This window comes from Petaurus breviceps, unplaced genomic scaffold (assembly GCF_028583685.1).
Source record: "Petaurus breviceps papuanus isolate PSGF00001 unplaced genomic scaffold, PetGlider_PUasm1.0 214, whole genome shotgun sequence".
In the NCBI taxonomy this organism is placed as follows: Eukaryota; Metazoa; Chordata; class Mammalia; order Diprotodontia; family Petauridae; genus Petaurus; species Petaurus breviceps.
This window is the reverse complement of record NW_027185863.1, coordinates 10,072,922-10,088,544: the sequence shown is the minus strand read 5'-3', so window position 1 is coordinate 10,088,544 and position 15,623 is coordinate 10,072,922. Positions and strand designations below refer to the sequence as shown.

The following is a 15,623-nucleotide window of genomic DNA, read 5'->3' as shown; positions in this document are numbered from 1 at the left end:
ATGAATCTTTAATTCAAAGTTTTAAAATCAAATATTCAAATATGTATGTGTATATGTGTGTGTGTGTGTATACTATTTTACATGTAATTGGGATATAAGATATACAGGCACTGGGGCATAGAGATCCACTGGAAAAGTCAGAAGGGGTATGGGACAAAATATGGGAGAGAGCAGATTGGAGGAGGGGATATCCTGTGGAACTCCTATTTTGGGGGGGTGGGTAGGGGGAAAATGGGGAGAAAATTTGTAACTGAAAATCTGGCGGAAATGAATGATGTAAATCAGAACTTAATAAAGCATTTGAAAAAAAAAAAGAAATGAATGAATTGCTAAACTAGATTTGCCTGTAAATGGTTGTGTTAAATGGCATGCACATTTCTCAGTGTGTACAAGGCGATTTTAGAAAAGTTGATCATGTGGTGGCTCATAATGGAGTAGTAAAGTTGAGAAATTACACAACCCTGCTTTAAAGAAATATGTCTCTAGTCCTTAAATGATTTTCCGAAGAGGGGAAACACCCCGCGACAAATGTATCTATAATTGGATATTTTTGGACGTTTAAAGAATTGTTAATACTTATGCCACCCAAAACATTCTCCAAAATAGAAACAGAAAACAGATGACCAAACTTTTAAAAAATACAAATTTATTGATATATCACCTACATTATCCATTGTGTCCCTAACCCCCACTCTCAGCAGAGAACCATCTCTTAGTAAAAAAAAACTTAAGTGAACCAACATAATGAAAAGGTCTGTTATGTTCAATACTCCGCACCCTTGCAGCCAGCCTTCTGCCTCCCTTCAACTTCTGCAAAGTAGCAAGGAGAGATTTCTTTTATATAACTTCTTAGGGACCAAATTTGGTCATTATAATTTTCCAGCATTTAGTTTTAACCACTTGTTGTTGCTGTTGTTTTCATTAACCTTGGAATTAGAGACTGAAATGGTACTGATAACCAAAGAGCAGAAAAGGTAGAAGACAACTATAAATTAGTCTTAGTAAAGAATATCAATGTAAAATTTTAAATAAAATCCTTAGAAAATAATTTAGTATGTCCAAGCTGGGCTGATACCAGGGATGCAAGTATGTTTTGACAATAGGAAAACATAATATCATTGATCATTTAAACCGTATATGTAAGAAAAACCCTATCATTTTTATAGATACAGAAGAATATTTTGACAAAACACTACTCATTTCTTTTAAAAAGACTAAAACAAAACAGGCTCTATTACGTGACACAATTTTAGAAATGCTAGCTGTAGTAGCAAGAAAACAAAATGAGATACACAGAAAGGAAGTGAAACTATTTCTGTTTGCAGACACCACGATGGTATGATTAGTAGAGAGATTGATTAGATAGATACAATAGGGTAGCAAATATAAAATAAATCCCCAGTAATCATCAGCATTTCTGTACAATCTACAAAAACAAAAATAATGAGAAATTTCACTGAAAAAATTGTAAAATGCACCAAATATGTAGGAGTTAGCCTATTAAAGTTCATATTAGATTTACATAACTACAACAGTATTATAACAGAAAGAAGTTCTAGTGTCAGGATACTTAGGTTCAATTTTGCTTCTAATACTTATTACCTGGGTGAGACCTTGGAAAAATGACTTAAAACTCCTCAGGCCTCAATTTCTTATTTGTAAAATGAAAGGATCGGATTAGTTGGCTTTTGAAGTTCCACTTCTGTTCTAAATATAAGAACCAATGAGATGTAAGACATGCTACAGAAATAATGGGAGACTTCTATAAATGAAGATAGATTCATTGCTTTTGCTTGGACTGTGTCATAATAAAAACGACTATTTCCTGAATTAATTTGTAGATTTATTACTATACTAGTCAGGTTACCGAGGAGATATTTTCTTGGAACTAGACAAAACTGAGAAAATTCATTTGAAAAAGCAAAAATTCTAGAATCCTTTTTTTTTTTTGCTCATTTTTTTTGGAGGGGGGAGGGGAGGGCAATTGGGATTAAGTGATTTGCCCAAGGTCACACAGCTAGTTTTTGTGTTAAGTGTCTGAGGTCAAGTTTGAACTCAGGTCTGACTCCAGGGCCAATGCTGTATTTACTGCGCCACCTAGCCACCCCCAGAATTTTAGAATCTTAAAGAAAATAATGAGAAAAGGAGCAAATGAAATGGGTATTGTGTTGCTATACCTTCAATAATGTTATAAATCAGTAATAATCAAATCTATTTAGTACTGGTTTAAAAAAAAGAAAAATAGATCAGTGAAATAGACTAGATAAGAAAGAAAACTGGGCAAATGAAAACAGTAGGTCTAGTGTTTGATAAACCTGAGAACCCAAATTGCATTCATCAATTTGATAAGAACTATTATGAAAACTAGACTTGAATTTGGCAGAAATTAGATTTATCCCATTATCTTGTACCGTGTTTCACAATGAGATCAAATTGTCTACATGACCTGAAATATAAAAGGGCATATCATTAAGAAGTAAGAAGGGAGGGGCAGCTAGGTGACGCAGTGAATAGAGCACCAGTCTTCGAGTCAGGAGGACATCAAATCCAGCCTCAGACACTTAATACAAAACTAGCCTTGAGACCTTGGGCAAGTCACTTAACCCCAATTGCCCTGTTCTCCCTCCCCCACCCCCCGCCAAAAAAAAAAAAGAAGGGAATGAAGTAAGGTACCTTTCATAGTTGTGGCTAGGGAAGAAATTAAAACAGGGTACAGAGGCACAAAAGAGGAAGTGGATAGTCATGAGTATATGCCTTTGCACGAACAAAAGAACTGCTTCTGTGGAATTTGAAGAGTATAGTAGGCAGAATATTTGACTCAGATATCATTGATTCAAGCCCGATGCCCCAGATATACAGGAAATTGCACCAAGTGGCATTCCCCTGTTAATGATCAAAGGATTTGAATAGTTTTTGAAAGAATTGCTGACCCCAAATGACCATTTGATAATGTTCCAAATTATTAGTACTAATAACAAAATAAACAACTTTTGAGTCTTTGGCTTCCACCAAGCAGATTGGCAAAGATGAGAATATTATTGGAGGGGCTTTTGGAGGTCAGGCATACTTATCTACAGTTTTTGGACTTGCAGAATGAGCCAGCCATTCTCTTAACGTGTAATTATGGAAATGAAGTACCTAACTGTCCCCACTGAGCAATCCCACTACTTGGGCATATGCCCCAAGGATATCAAAGAAAAAAAATGCTCAAGTAAATATCTGGTATATATACCAGAATGTCCCTAACAGCACCATTTACGGTGGCAAGCACCTGTAAACTGTGAGTACTCCTCGGTTGGGGAGTGGCTGAAAATACTATGGTAAATTGATATAATGAAATATCTTTATGTATACATTAATATGAGGAATTCAGAGAAATGTGGGGAGATTTGTACAAACCTACGCAGAACAAAATTACAGAACCAAGAACAGTATACACAGTGATTATGATTGTAAATGAACAGGTTCCCTGAAAGAATCTGAATTCAAATGAGTGAAAGGTCCTGAAGAAGAGATAATGAAATATACTTCCTGCCTTGTAGCAGAGAGGTCAGGGCCTCTCAGGATGTGATCGTATATACAGTGTCAAGCAGTCTCTGTACAGAATGCTTTTCCATCACTGTTTTTCGTTGTCACTTGGTGAGGTTTTATTGGAGAGGGAAGAATAGGCTAGAGGGGAATTAGTTTATTTCTTTGTAATTGGGTAGAAGTTGACCAAACCGTTCTAGAGAAGGCAAAATCTGTTTACAAAAAGTCAAATAAGTTTCAGTGTTCTTTTCTCTCTGACTTCCTGGCTTACTCACATTCCTCATGCTGCAGTTATTTTAAACTTATTTCCTTCTGTTCTGTTTTTTGTGGATATTAGGAACAATCCATTACCATCATTTGTAGATTTACTTACATGTGTGAAGGCTATCATTAAGCTTCCGCCTCTTAGCCTTCTTTTCTTTGTTTGTGAATAAGCTAAATTTCTTTTACTTTTTCACATTTCTTATTTGTTTGTTTATAAATTAAGTGACTTATTTTCTTTCTGTTTTTCAGAAATGGCTCAGGGATCAATCAGCAGTGTATATGTCACATCATCATCAGGTTCAACTTCAAGTGGCACAAGGTTTTCTGCCAGGTGAAACCAGTTTATAGAATTAATCCAAAAGAGCATATCTTTTTTTAAAATTGTATTTCACCTTTTGTTTTCAACATGGCTGAGTACCTATAAGTGCAGAATTGACATACTGGTTGGACATGAGTAGTTTGTCTAGCTGTGCTACATCAACAAATTAGATTTCTGCCTCTGTAGTTATGATATTGTCTGATTTGCCTATGAGTTTTTTCTTGTGTTACTTTCTTTTCCCAACCAATTTTTCTGAAGTTGTACTCGTATTGGATTTAGAACTTGGCTTGTTTTGATAATAATTATTCACATTTATATAGCATTTTATGGGTTACCATCACCAGAAAGTCCATCGCCAAGTGGTCAACTTATTGGTGATACACCATTGTCTGTTTGGCTATGTTGGTCCTTGGAAAGCAGACTCCCATCTATTGCTGGGACCATACTTGAAATATTTTAGCATAATAGAACCTGCCAAACCTTAAATTTTGCTCATATAGCCTTTAAGAAATCGAGATTAGGGGTGGCCAGGTAGCACAGAGGGTAAGAGCACCGGCTCCAGTGTCAGGATGACCTGGAGATCGAATCCCGGGCTCAGACACTTAGCACCCACCCAGAAACACCTGGCCTTGAGCAAGTTACTTAAGCCCAATTGCTTTAAAAAAAAAAAAAAAGAAATCGAGGTTATCTCCATACCATGACAAAGCATCTGAGAAGGACTTTGTGAAAGACATTCTCACTGTGAATGAAAACAGAAAAAAGAAGGAAATTCCACCCTAAATGGAAAGACTGCTTATCTGTGTACAAAAAGGAGTTGGAGAAATGGGTTTGTGCATATATCCAAAGGCAGTAAGAAACATTAACTTGTATGGAATATCACATATTACAGTATTAATAAGTATTTACAAAAAAAGATCACCACAGAAGTATTTACATATCTCTAAGTTTTGCTAAGAATGAAGAAATAGAGAGATTCTTTAGAGAACTCAGTAAGACCCTCCTAAATAAGTCAACATAATTCTCTAACTTCAGTGCAAAGGCAAGAAAGGTGAGGATGGGAAAAAATATTTGAAAAAGCATACTTTAGGAAGAAGGAATGAGAGAGGCTAAAAACATAAATTAAACAGAAACCTCATACCTTTACATCATGAACACTTTATTTGAGAAAATAATTGACTACTGCTAAACATGGTGAGCACCAATTAATATCACACATAAAAATCAAATGGATGCTTTAGATGAAAAGAAGACTTGTTACTGATGTTGAAGTTGTCCCTGACTGAAGGGTCAGACTAATGACTTGGTACAGCTAAAGTCAGAATGAGTAAAAACCAAGAAGAAGGAATAGTAATGAGAAAAAGATATGCTATTAAATTGAAACAACTGTATCCTGGGAGTCAAAAATGGCTAAAATGACATCAGAAACAGAAATGTATAAATAGTGAGCATAATAATTTTACATAGTCATTTAAGTAATGTAAATTTATTGCCGCAACAAGGAGACCAGAATGTGAAAAACTATTGAGCTCTATGCTACGTCCCATTTATATAAATCTTTGTGATAGTCATCTATCTAAAGATGACTCAAGGGCGTCCCGATGGAGGTTTTAATAGGGAACAAATGGACTTTCATAGTTACATTCAGGCTGCACCTTATCATCGTACAAATGACTCAAAAATGCAGCGGCTATAAGATTCTATTGTGTTTACACCTTTTCTTCTCTTTCCCCCAAAGAATGGCGATGGCCCTCCCCACCCCATACCTCACACAGCTTCCAGATCATAGGCCCTATGTCTGGCCCAGCCCCCTCAACCATCATTCAGGAAATCAGCTCTTGTGGAGATGTGAGCAGGGGCCGTCGCCATTGCCTTGTCAGTGGCCATAGCTACCGAAGATCCAGAAAAGAAGTTGTTACCACCAAAGGCCATAGCACTGTCAGTTGGCTCATCATAAGAAATGTTATTTTAACCATGGAAATGACATTAAAGAAAATGTCCCACCATCTGCTTTGCCACTGCACCCTAAGGACCACTGAACCCATTCCTCTGACTTGCAGCTAAAACCTCCTAGAATGTATGTGTGTCATCTTTTCCTCTTGGAATATTGAGCTTCTTGAGAGCAAGGACTCTTGCTTTTCCTTTCGTATTGCTAGGGATTTGCACACAGGAATTGCTTGAGTGCTTTTTCATTCATTTCATTCATCTGTATCTAGTTCTTTGGAGATGCTTCATAGCTATCTACCATTACTGAAAAAGTATTTGTGTTTAAAACATAAATCTTTGCATCAGAAGAGAGCTTGGCATTCCTGAAGCCTTGTGCAACTTCACAAATGTAATCTCATCTGCTCTCTTTCCCTGTTTGATTCTGGGTCCTAACTCATTGCTCGTCTGTTGATAGCTCCATGATAGAAAGTATTATTGATGGATCCGCTTCATGGACTAGCTATTTATCTGAACATCACAGTCTACAGTGGTCATTCTTCAACCACCTTGATTTTCCTGTGTGGATTTTTGGACTGAACTATTTTGAGCGGTTGTGGATCTCATTGAGAAGATTTCAGTGCTTATTCAGCACAAGAATATCAACTACAGGGATATCAGGTGGACTTCTCTATCGGGAAAAATCTGTTTTCTGTTTAGATTCTATGTAGCACACATACTTCATGACAGTGGGGACCACCTTTACCGAGTATACACATACTTGTTTTATGGCTTCCTTGATAATTGGAGGATCATCAAACAGAGTTGTCTCTTGTTATGTATGTCAAGGAGTCTGATAACATCTTAACATTTACATGAGATGTACATTGTTAGAAGAAAGTCTCTAAAAAAAGCCCAACATAGTTAGATACGTGGACTCTTGAAAAGTAGGGAAACAGCAAGTAAGAGCACCGGCTCCAGTGTTGAGAAGACCTGGAGATCGAATCCCGGGCTCAGACCCTTAGCACCCACCCAGAAATACCTGGCCGGGTAAACTTGAGCAAGTTACTTAACCCCAATTGCTTAGGGGCGGCCAGGTGGCTCAGTGAGTAAGAGCACCGGCTCCAGTGTTGGGACGACCTGGAGACCGAATCCCGGGCTCAGACACTCAGCACCACACCCAGAAATAACTGGCCGTGTAACCTTGAGCAAGTTACTTAACCCCAATTGCTTAAAAAAAAAAAAAAGAAAGAAAAGTAGGGAAAGATGAATGGCATCTAATGATCACCATTTCCTCGAGATGCTTAATTTCTTAAAACAGTTGCCACAATAGGAAGACCAAAAGCCTGAAAAGCCACCACAGTCTGTAAATACATTTGATTTTGACCGAGAAGACTCACAGGGCAGCCAGAGGGAACACTGATTTTGAGTGGAAGACCATTTACAAACGTTGGGGAGGGTTACTGAAGATAGTGGAAAGCATCATATCTCAAAACAAGCAACTAGAATTTTGTTTGAAAACCAGCTAAGCAAAGCCAGCCTCATAGAGTTTAAACTCTAAAGCGTCATGACACAAAATGGAGTGGATTTGTCAGCCTTGATCTTTTCTCATCTTGGTCATTGGAACGATCAACGCACATGAAGTTAGAACAAGCAGCTTGACCAGACCAAGTACAACACAGAAGAAACCTGTTTTTGGCAGTGACACACCTTTGAAGGGATTCAGACATCAACTTTAAAGCTGTCCCAAGGAGAGGGGAAAAAAAAACCACACACCACAAAACAGCTAAGAGAATGTCATCAGCTGCTAACCCACAGACCTGTTTTGTTTTTCATCTCCATGATCCTACGTAAACTGAAGGTCTGCTTGAGGATCCTTTATGAAGAGAGCCTGCAGGCTCTTAGCATTTTCTTCAGCATCTACGTCACTAGTCACATAATTTCTGTATCACTAGAGTCACACAGTTGCCTGAAAAGTATGAAGAACATGTCTGTATTTTTTATTATTAAAAAATCATTTAATTTGATTAATTGAAATGTAGCCTGCAAGACTAAAACAAGCTATATTTTATGGATACAAGATGATACAACTTGTCGGTCCGTTTTGTACAGAGTGGAGGGGCTAGGTTCAAATCCCTTGTGATCTGCTTGCTACTTCTCTGACATCGGGCAAGTCACTTAACTTTTCAGCCTCAGTTTCTTCATCTCTGAAATGAAATTGAAAATAGTAGCACCGAACTCAGTGGGTTGTTGTGAGTCAGGTAGGGCAGAGATGTGTGCAAAGTGCCGTGCCAAACCTTAAAAAGTGCTCTGTGAATGTTATCTGTTATAACTGTTAGGATCAAGGAAAGCATGTCATGGAGGATGTCCTGCATAAAGCTGAAATGAAAGAGGGATTAGGTACTCTAGCTCTCGTTCATGGATTCTGTGAGTATACTGCTTCCAGCATCTTACTGAGGCCTTCCCCAGTAAAAAGATCCATAGACAATTAAAACGTTTTAGCATCCCCAGAGGGGAGGGGGGAAAATGGACAAAGAAAACCTATTGCCCAACTTTTGCCATGCACTTGGATGGAAGCCCACTGAGTTGTTTGAGTACATCTGTCTTAAACAGGGACTATATATGACTTAGGTGAAGAACTTAATAAAAGCAGACAGGCAGAGTTTATTTGGGACAATGATGCACATTTTCAACATTCCCAAACATCTCCATGACCCACAAAATCGTTTTGGTTTTCTTTTTTTTTTAAATACCACCATTCTCCTGATGGATTTGGCTGTCAGTCATAGACCACCATGATCACGGGTAAATCAAAATCTTAGTTGACTAAGGACATGGGAGAAAGAAGCACATGATAGTTTTACACCCCAATATACTTTAACATATTTCCAACTATAATGTGTATGCAAGAAGTGGATTAAAAGCCATCATCAAGCAAATTAGCAGAGATTGGATAGCCCAATAGATTGAATAGATTCATATAGGAATGAGAGGTGGATGGCCCAATACCTGCAGTGGTATCCACAAAATAGACTAGAAGCTATTTTAGTCTATTTAGTCTAGAAGACTAGAAGCTCTCTGGGGCAGCTAGGTGGCGCAGTGAATACAGCACCGGCCCTGGAGTCAGGAGGACCTGAGTTCAAATCCTGCCTCAGACACTTGACACACTTACTAGCCGTGTGACCTTGGGCAAGTCACTTAACCCCAATTACCCTCCCCCCAAAAAAAGACTAGAAGCTCTCCATTCTGTCAGGAAAGTCCTCTATAGGGGATTTATAGAAGGATGTGGACAAGAATCTGACAATGACAGGATGTTAATATATTGCAATTTGTACCATTAGAAGTTACCTACTGCACGACACTACGATTCATCACTGTATCAAGCAAGCTTTTGTGATGATAATAAGTCACTTTGACAGCTCTGTAGCTGTTCTTTCTTGTGTCGTGTTTAGGACAGTGGTCTTATGGGAAAAGAAACACATTGGAAGTCAAAAAAGCTTTGCTGCTAATGATTATCATCACTACTAAAATTTGCTAAGGATTTAGCATTTTCTGCAGTATGTGCTAAGTGCCATATACTTATATTTTGGGGCTTGCTGAATGCCTGCCCTTATTAAAGTTTCTGGGGTTTTTTGAATACTAATTGACACTGATATTTAGTTCCCAGACAGTTCTTTGGGTAGCTTGCCAGAATGGCTGAAAGGTACCAAAGGTGTCCCAGTATTTCTGATTAGCTGCTTTGGGCATAACGACTCACAAGTTCTTGGCCATTTTGGACCCATTGGATCTTCTTACTCTAGGACATCGACCTAGTTTCAACCTGAAACAAGTAGATTGGAATCCTAAAAATGTTACAGAAACAGTCCCATCTGGGGAGGTCTTACTGAGAGGAAGGTGTGTAGTTGTTTTAGACCAGTCATAGCATATACCATGAGAAGAGGTTAAGTAGTTAGAGTTCTAGAATTGGAGTCAGGAAAACAGCCTCAGCTGCTTATGACCCTGAACAAGCTGCTTAGTTGAGGTTGTTGGTGAATATCAAATTGTCTGATATGTTGATTTGGAGCAAACATTGTTTTTGTTTTTAAACCCATTACACAAATTGGCCCATCTTTTGTGCTTCTCCTGGGAAGGTGTCCTTTAGATGCCATTGTTACTGTGATTAGCCTGTAGCCTTAGATAAGGCATGGATCTTTGGAGAGCTCTTTTCCCAACCTGTCACCATCTTCTTCGTAGGAATACTGTAGAACAAATATGCCATTGTCAGTGAAAGTTCCCAGAGGGGCAGAGATTCTATGCCAGTGGCAATTGATCTGTGTGTCTGTTTCTACATCCAGACCTTAAAAACTTAGACTGTGAATGCGTTGCCTACTGCCCTTCGTAAGCCATTTCAGTGGGTTTTTTAAAAAGCTCATCTTGGGAGCTACAATGACAGCTGTTATTCTTCACCTTGCAGTGATTTTACCAATGGTACAGACGGAATGTTGGCGACAAGCTCCAGTGGCTCTCAGTACAGCGGCTCCAGAGTTGAAACTCCAGTGTCGTATGTCGGGGAAGATGATGACGACGATGACGACTTTAATGAAAATGACGACGACGATTGATTTCTTGGCGCGTAGGCGGGCCCCTCCCTTCAAATTAAGCTTCAGGAGTAAATTGTTCTAGGGAAGAGAACTTTTTTTAAAAACGTGGATTTTTATTTTTATTTTTGATCCTACCCCTAAGGAAATATTGGTAAGCTGTTGAATTTAGAGAGTGCGGTTCTGATAAGCAAGCAAGGATTGTTTTTCGTAGGATTTTTAAAATGTGGTGTGAATGTGTGTTTTGATACCAGTGTGCTAATGCAGGTCCTTTATTTACTCGGTAGGATTTTGTGTTTTGTTTTCTAATATTTTTTACTTGAAGGAATGTCCATTTTACCCCATAACAATTCTCGCTGAATTTGTACTTCATCCACATCAATGAAAATAAAAGGCTATCCTTTTATGGAAAATGGTTCACTGAATGGCCATTTATTTGAAGAGTGTTTTGAGTGGTGCCACTAATTGATGGATAGCAAGATGATATGTTTTTATTTTGCAAAATCATGCAATGTCCAAAGAACTGAACAAAAAAAAAAGTTTTGCTTTTTTAAACATTAAACTCCATAAATGTTATGAATTTTTTTCCCTTAAATTATATATACTGTTGTAATTCCATCAAGTTTATATAATTTTCCTCTATATGTTGGTATGTATGGATTAAAAAAGGTTTAAAAAAAAGTTTTTGTTTGGCAAAAGTTTACTGCCATGCTGGTGCAGCTATATAAAATATCTTGAAGGTTTGGAATGATTTATTGCTTATGTAAAATTTGCCTGATTTCTTACAGGCAGACTTTGGAAACTTTTTATTATATAGTTGTTTACATACTTATAAGTCTATCATTTAAAGACATGTACAGAAACAAATGTTTGTATTTGTTTCGTAAGCATCTTCCTGTAATCTATTATAAAGTTGAAATTAAATATAGAAAATGTTTTAACAGTTTTTTAACTCAGAATTTGTCAATCATTTTTAATAGTTCATTTTTTTATTAAAAAAAGGCATTTCAGGCAGGCGGTGTAGTCTCTTTTTAAATTTATTCACAAAGCAAAATTAACTGCACAAATGCTGTCAGCTGCCTGTTCAAAGACAATAGTCTTTTTATTGAAACAAATAAACTTTTCTGTAATATTTTATGGAATTTAAAGAGACTTTAATTGTTTGACTTGTTTAACTTGGCACTGTTAGTTTTTATTAATAAAACGCGCATGGGCATTTTAAACAAGCTCTGTGTTTTTCTAATTCAGGATTATTCTGTCTAGAATTTTTTTTGGTCTGGCTTTGCTTTAAAAATTGAGTGAAATTTAATTGCCAGGACCTAAAAGATTTACCCTGGTGATAAACTTTGTGATGCCCCTAATTCCCAGCATTGCCCTATGTTGCATTTATGAGGGGTTTTATTTCTTGGCCTCTCATGTTGATTATGCCTAGCTACAATACTCACCTGTCTGGAGGTGGCGGGGCCAGAAGAACCAATGTTCTCCTGGCTAATTTGTGTAAGCCTGAAGGAGATAGATGATAATGTATATGAAATAAAAGATGGCTTTATTTCTGGTAGACAGTAACTTTTACAGTGCCCTCCTAACTGGGACAGATTTTCATCTCACCTTCATAGTAATAGGTGATTGAAAGTGACTTACAAATTTTGTTTACTTACATGAATTAACCCCATACATCTCAGTATCTCTGCCACTAATTTGCTATTAATTTTGAGTAACATCATAACTTTGGATTTTTTTTAAGGCTTTTGACCATTAAAAAAGATGATCCTTTAATGAATGAAATTGATTAATGAAATTCAGAAGGGAAGAAAGTCTCAAAGTTTTCCTTTGTAAATGAATGTACAGTCAGCTTTTGATCATTCAAGATAAATATCTCATATGTAAAAACCTTATAAACTCATTTTAAGGCAATGAACAGGGAAACATGAAACTCAGTCAAATTAATCTAATCAACTAATTCCAGTACATTGTTTGGGTATAATTGGAAGTTGGAATAATTAATTCAATGAACTGTACATTTGTTTATCCACACTATTCCTTCCCCTCTTGCTATACATGATTGAGACTTAACTATTAGATAGAAACATACTTCTGATAGCTTATGCTTTCCTTCTATCATCAAAAGACCTCATGTTTTTTGAACATCTTTGTTTCCAGTAACATAGTGGAATCAACCATTCAGGAATGAACTTTAAATACTAAGGACGTACCAGTGATACCTTTACTTTACATTTCAGAGATTGATTAGAAAACATAATAATTATGGCTAATATACTAAACAGTTCTTCATTATTTATGCTATTGAAAGGGAAAAGAGGAGTAGAAAATTCAAAACAGATAAGATTAAGAATTTTCATTTTACTTTGAAATCTAGTCAAAAGCTTGCGCACACACTGTTTAGACAGTCTTGTCGTTCACAACCCCGATATCAGTCACGTGGAATTCCGTGTCTCTTAAGCATTATCTCGATGGCACTAACGTAGAATACAGAAGGGCACTGTGGAAATTCTCCTCCCGAATCTTTGTGAATTGTTTATCTATAACCAAAATAGTCACTGAGTATTTGCAATTATATAAAGCCCTTTAATTTTAGGGATAGTCTTAAACACTGCATTTTCAATATATTGATTTGTAAAGTTGGACTAAGGATTTGACTTAGACGTATTTTTATTCCTACATAATTTTTATCAGAATGAATAGAGGCTTAGATATTAAGTGATTTCTGGATCGATAGTATTAATGCTAAATATTTGGGGCTAGTTTTCATTGTCATGGAAAATTGGCAAGGGTTATCCCCAAAACAGAACATAGGTTTAAATTATTGAATATTTAGGTCAGTCTGAATCCTAATTAATGGCTTTTAACATGTCACTTCATATGAGATTTATAATTCCTTCTTGTTTGTTTCTGATTATTGTTTCTCTGGTTTTTCCCCAAGTTCCTGATAATAAATCAAGATAGTGGTGATTCTTCATGAAAAAGGCTATATGGTCTGGTCAAAAGAATTTAAAATCAAAATTCTAGTTAAACTGCTTGCTTCTTCCTCTATGTCCTTGGCCTAGTGATTTAACCAATCTGTGCATCCACCAAACTGCCGCAATTATACCTGTCTTTCATAGACCCCCTGATGCTTTGCTTTAAGGAGAAGAAAGGCTTGTGGTGGGAAGAGTGGGGATCTGTGGATGTAATGGCTATCTTCAGGTGCTGAAAAAGCTGTCTTCTGGGAAGTGTACTAATAAAACTTCTCTTGCTTTGATCCAAGATAAGACCTTCAGGAATAAATGGGTGCAATTGATGGTGAGATGTTTCAGCCTGTTATAAGGAAATACCTACTAACACTAAAAGCCAATCCAGAAGTGAGAGGCAGTAGAGGATCATGGAAAAATCATTGAACTTGGAGACATCAACATCAAATTGAAACAAGGATCTCTAATCTGTACACAGTGATCCCAGCAGGCTGCCTATTGACTTACTTTTGAAATGTGTTATTTCCATGGTTTATTGTATTTTTATTTATTTTGTTAAATATCTTCCAGTTACATTTTAATCTGGTTCAGACTGCACTTGAGTGCTGTTGGCCACATGTTTAATACATCTGCTCCAGAGGACTTGGATTCATATCCTGACTCTACTTGTAAAATGAGGAGGTTGGCTCAATGATGTCTAAGGATCCTTTTAACTCTAAAATTATGATTCCATCAAATAGGTTGTCAGTAGAGCTTAAACATTGCATTTCTTACTGAGCTTTAAGTATGGGCCTGGCAACAGATGGTATAGCCATCATCCAAAGACCAGCCCTTTTACAATAGAGATGTTCATCACCAGAAGGTTTGCATGATAAATATTTTCACCCCCAGCAGCTCACAGAGACAGCCTATGAACGTGAGGAGAGGTACAATCAGGAAGAGAAGAAGGAAAGCCAACATCAGTGTTATGATGGATCCTGGAAGTGTTTGGTTTTGCAAATTTGCTGTCATGGATTAATTACTTGGAGTCTGGGAGCCATTCTTTATTGCTTAAAAAAAAGTCATATGGTATTTAATTAGTTGGCCACCTTAATGTCGTATGTACAAAGGTGTAAATAATGAATTTTTAGTGGTTAATATTTATATTTTTTAATTCTCCAAAAATCATTTATCATGGAAATTTAAATAAGTACATTAAAATGAAAGTTGAATTTTCACATCAATTCCTTTTTTTAACCCAGAAAATACTCCAAATGAAACTTGTAGATGTCCAGTTAAAGAAAATTATATTCTTGTTACTATAAGAATAACTTGGATATATCTCTTAATATTTCTTATCATTACTAAAAGCAAGAATACAGAATGTCTTTTATCACAAGTCATTATTTTATGACACATGGTTAATTGCTTTTACATTAATCTGATAATCATTAACAATAGAAAAACATGGAATTTTCGTAAGGAAAGTGACTACAAAGATAGAGATGTCAGTTATAATGTCCTTCACTAAATGGTTTCTGAGTAAGGGCTGCTGTAATAGATGAGTAAATCTTTATTGTAGCCACAAAGCCTAGCTAATGAAACTGTGAACATGTGGATGTCATAGGAAGTACCCAATAGTTTTCACCCAGTTGCTTCTCAGAAATTTTCAGGTTGACTTCAGCATTGATGTTGAGAGAAAAAAAAATTGAAGCCGATTTCATATGGGATAAAAATAAGCAAATCAGTACAAAACAAGTAGTAGTTCATAATTTTCTGAATGTTGACCAGCCTTCTTCAACGAGTCTTCACCTAGATTATGAACAGTGCTTGTTTCATTTCTGAATTTTAAGTTTGAACTCCACTTTTCCTTCATATGGATCATGAGGATTGTCGAAACTTACATTCTCTGCAATGATTTTGCACACTATGATAACTTCTTTATTCTTGGGAATGTTGAGGAATTTGGCTGCTACTAGTGGGTTGCTATAGTGGGGCTGGAAGGGAAGCATAAGATGGATAATTATTTTTAGGTTTCCTGAAGTTGTTTTTGGTTTCATTTATTTA

General features: G+C 36.7%; 2 protein-coding genes across 6 annotated transcripts in view; one reads left to right on the top strand and one right to left on the bottom strand.

Moving 5' to 3' along the window:
• TFDP1 (transcription factor Dp-1) overlaps window positions 1-11,834 on the top strand; it is a 146,915-nt gene extending 135,081 nt beyond the window's left edge. For all 5 annotated transcript variants that reach the window (XM_069094069.1, XM_069094065.1, XM_069094066.1 and 2 more), the window contains exons 11-12: window positions 4,042-4,123; window positions 10,485-11,834. In XM_069094069.1, the coding sequence (XP_068950170.1) occupies window positions 4,042-4,123; window positions 10,485-10,632 (230 nt within the window). In that variant the 3' untranslated portion in view covers window positions 10,633-11,834. The remainder of the gene's footprint in view (window positions 1-4,041; window positions 4,124-10,484) is intronic.
• Window positions 11,835-11,857: 23 nt separating this feature from the next.
• ATP4B (ATPase H+/K+ transporting subunit beta) overlaps window positions 11,858-15,623 on the bottom strand; it is a 28,002-nt gene continuing 24,236 nt past the window's right edge. The window contains exon 7 of the mRNA XM_069094070.1: window positions 11,858-15,553. Coding sequence (XP_068950171.1) covers window positions 15,392-15,553 — 162 coding nt within the window. The 3' untranslated portion in view covers window positions 11,858-15,391. The remainder of the gene's footprint in view (window positions 15,554-15,623) is intronic.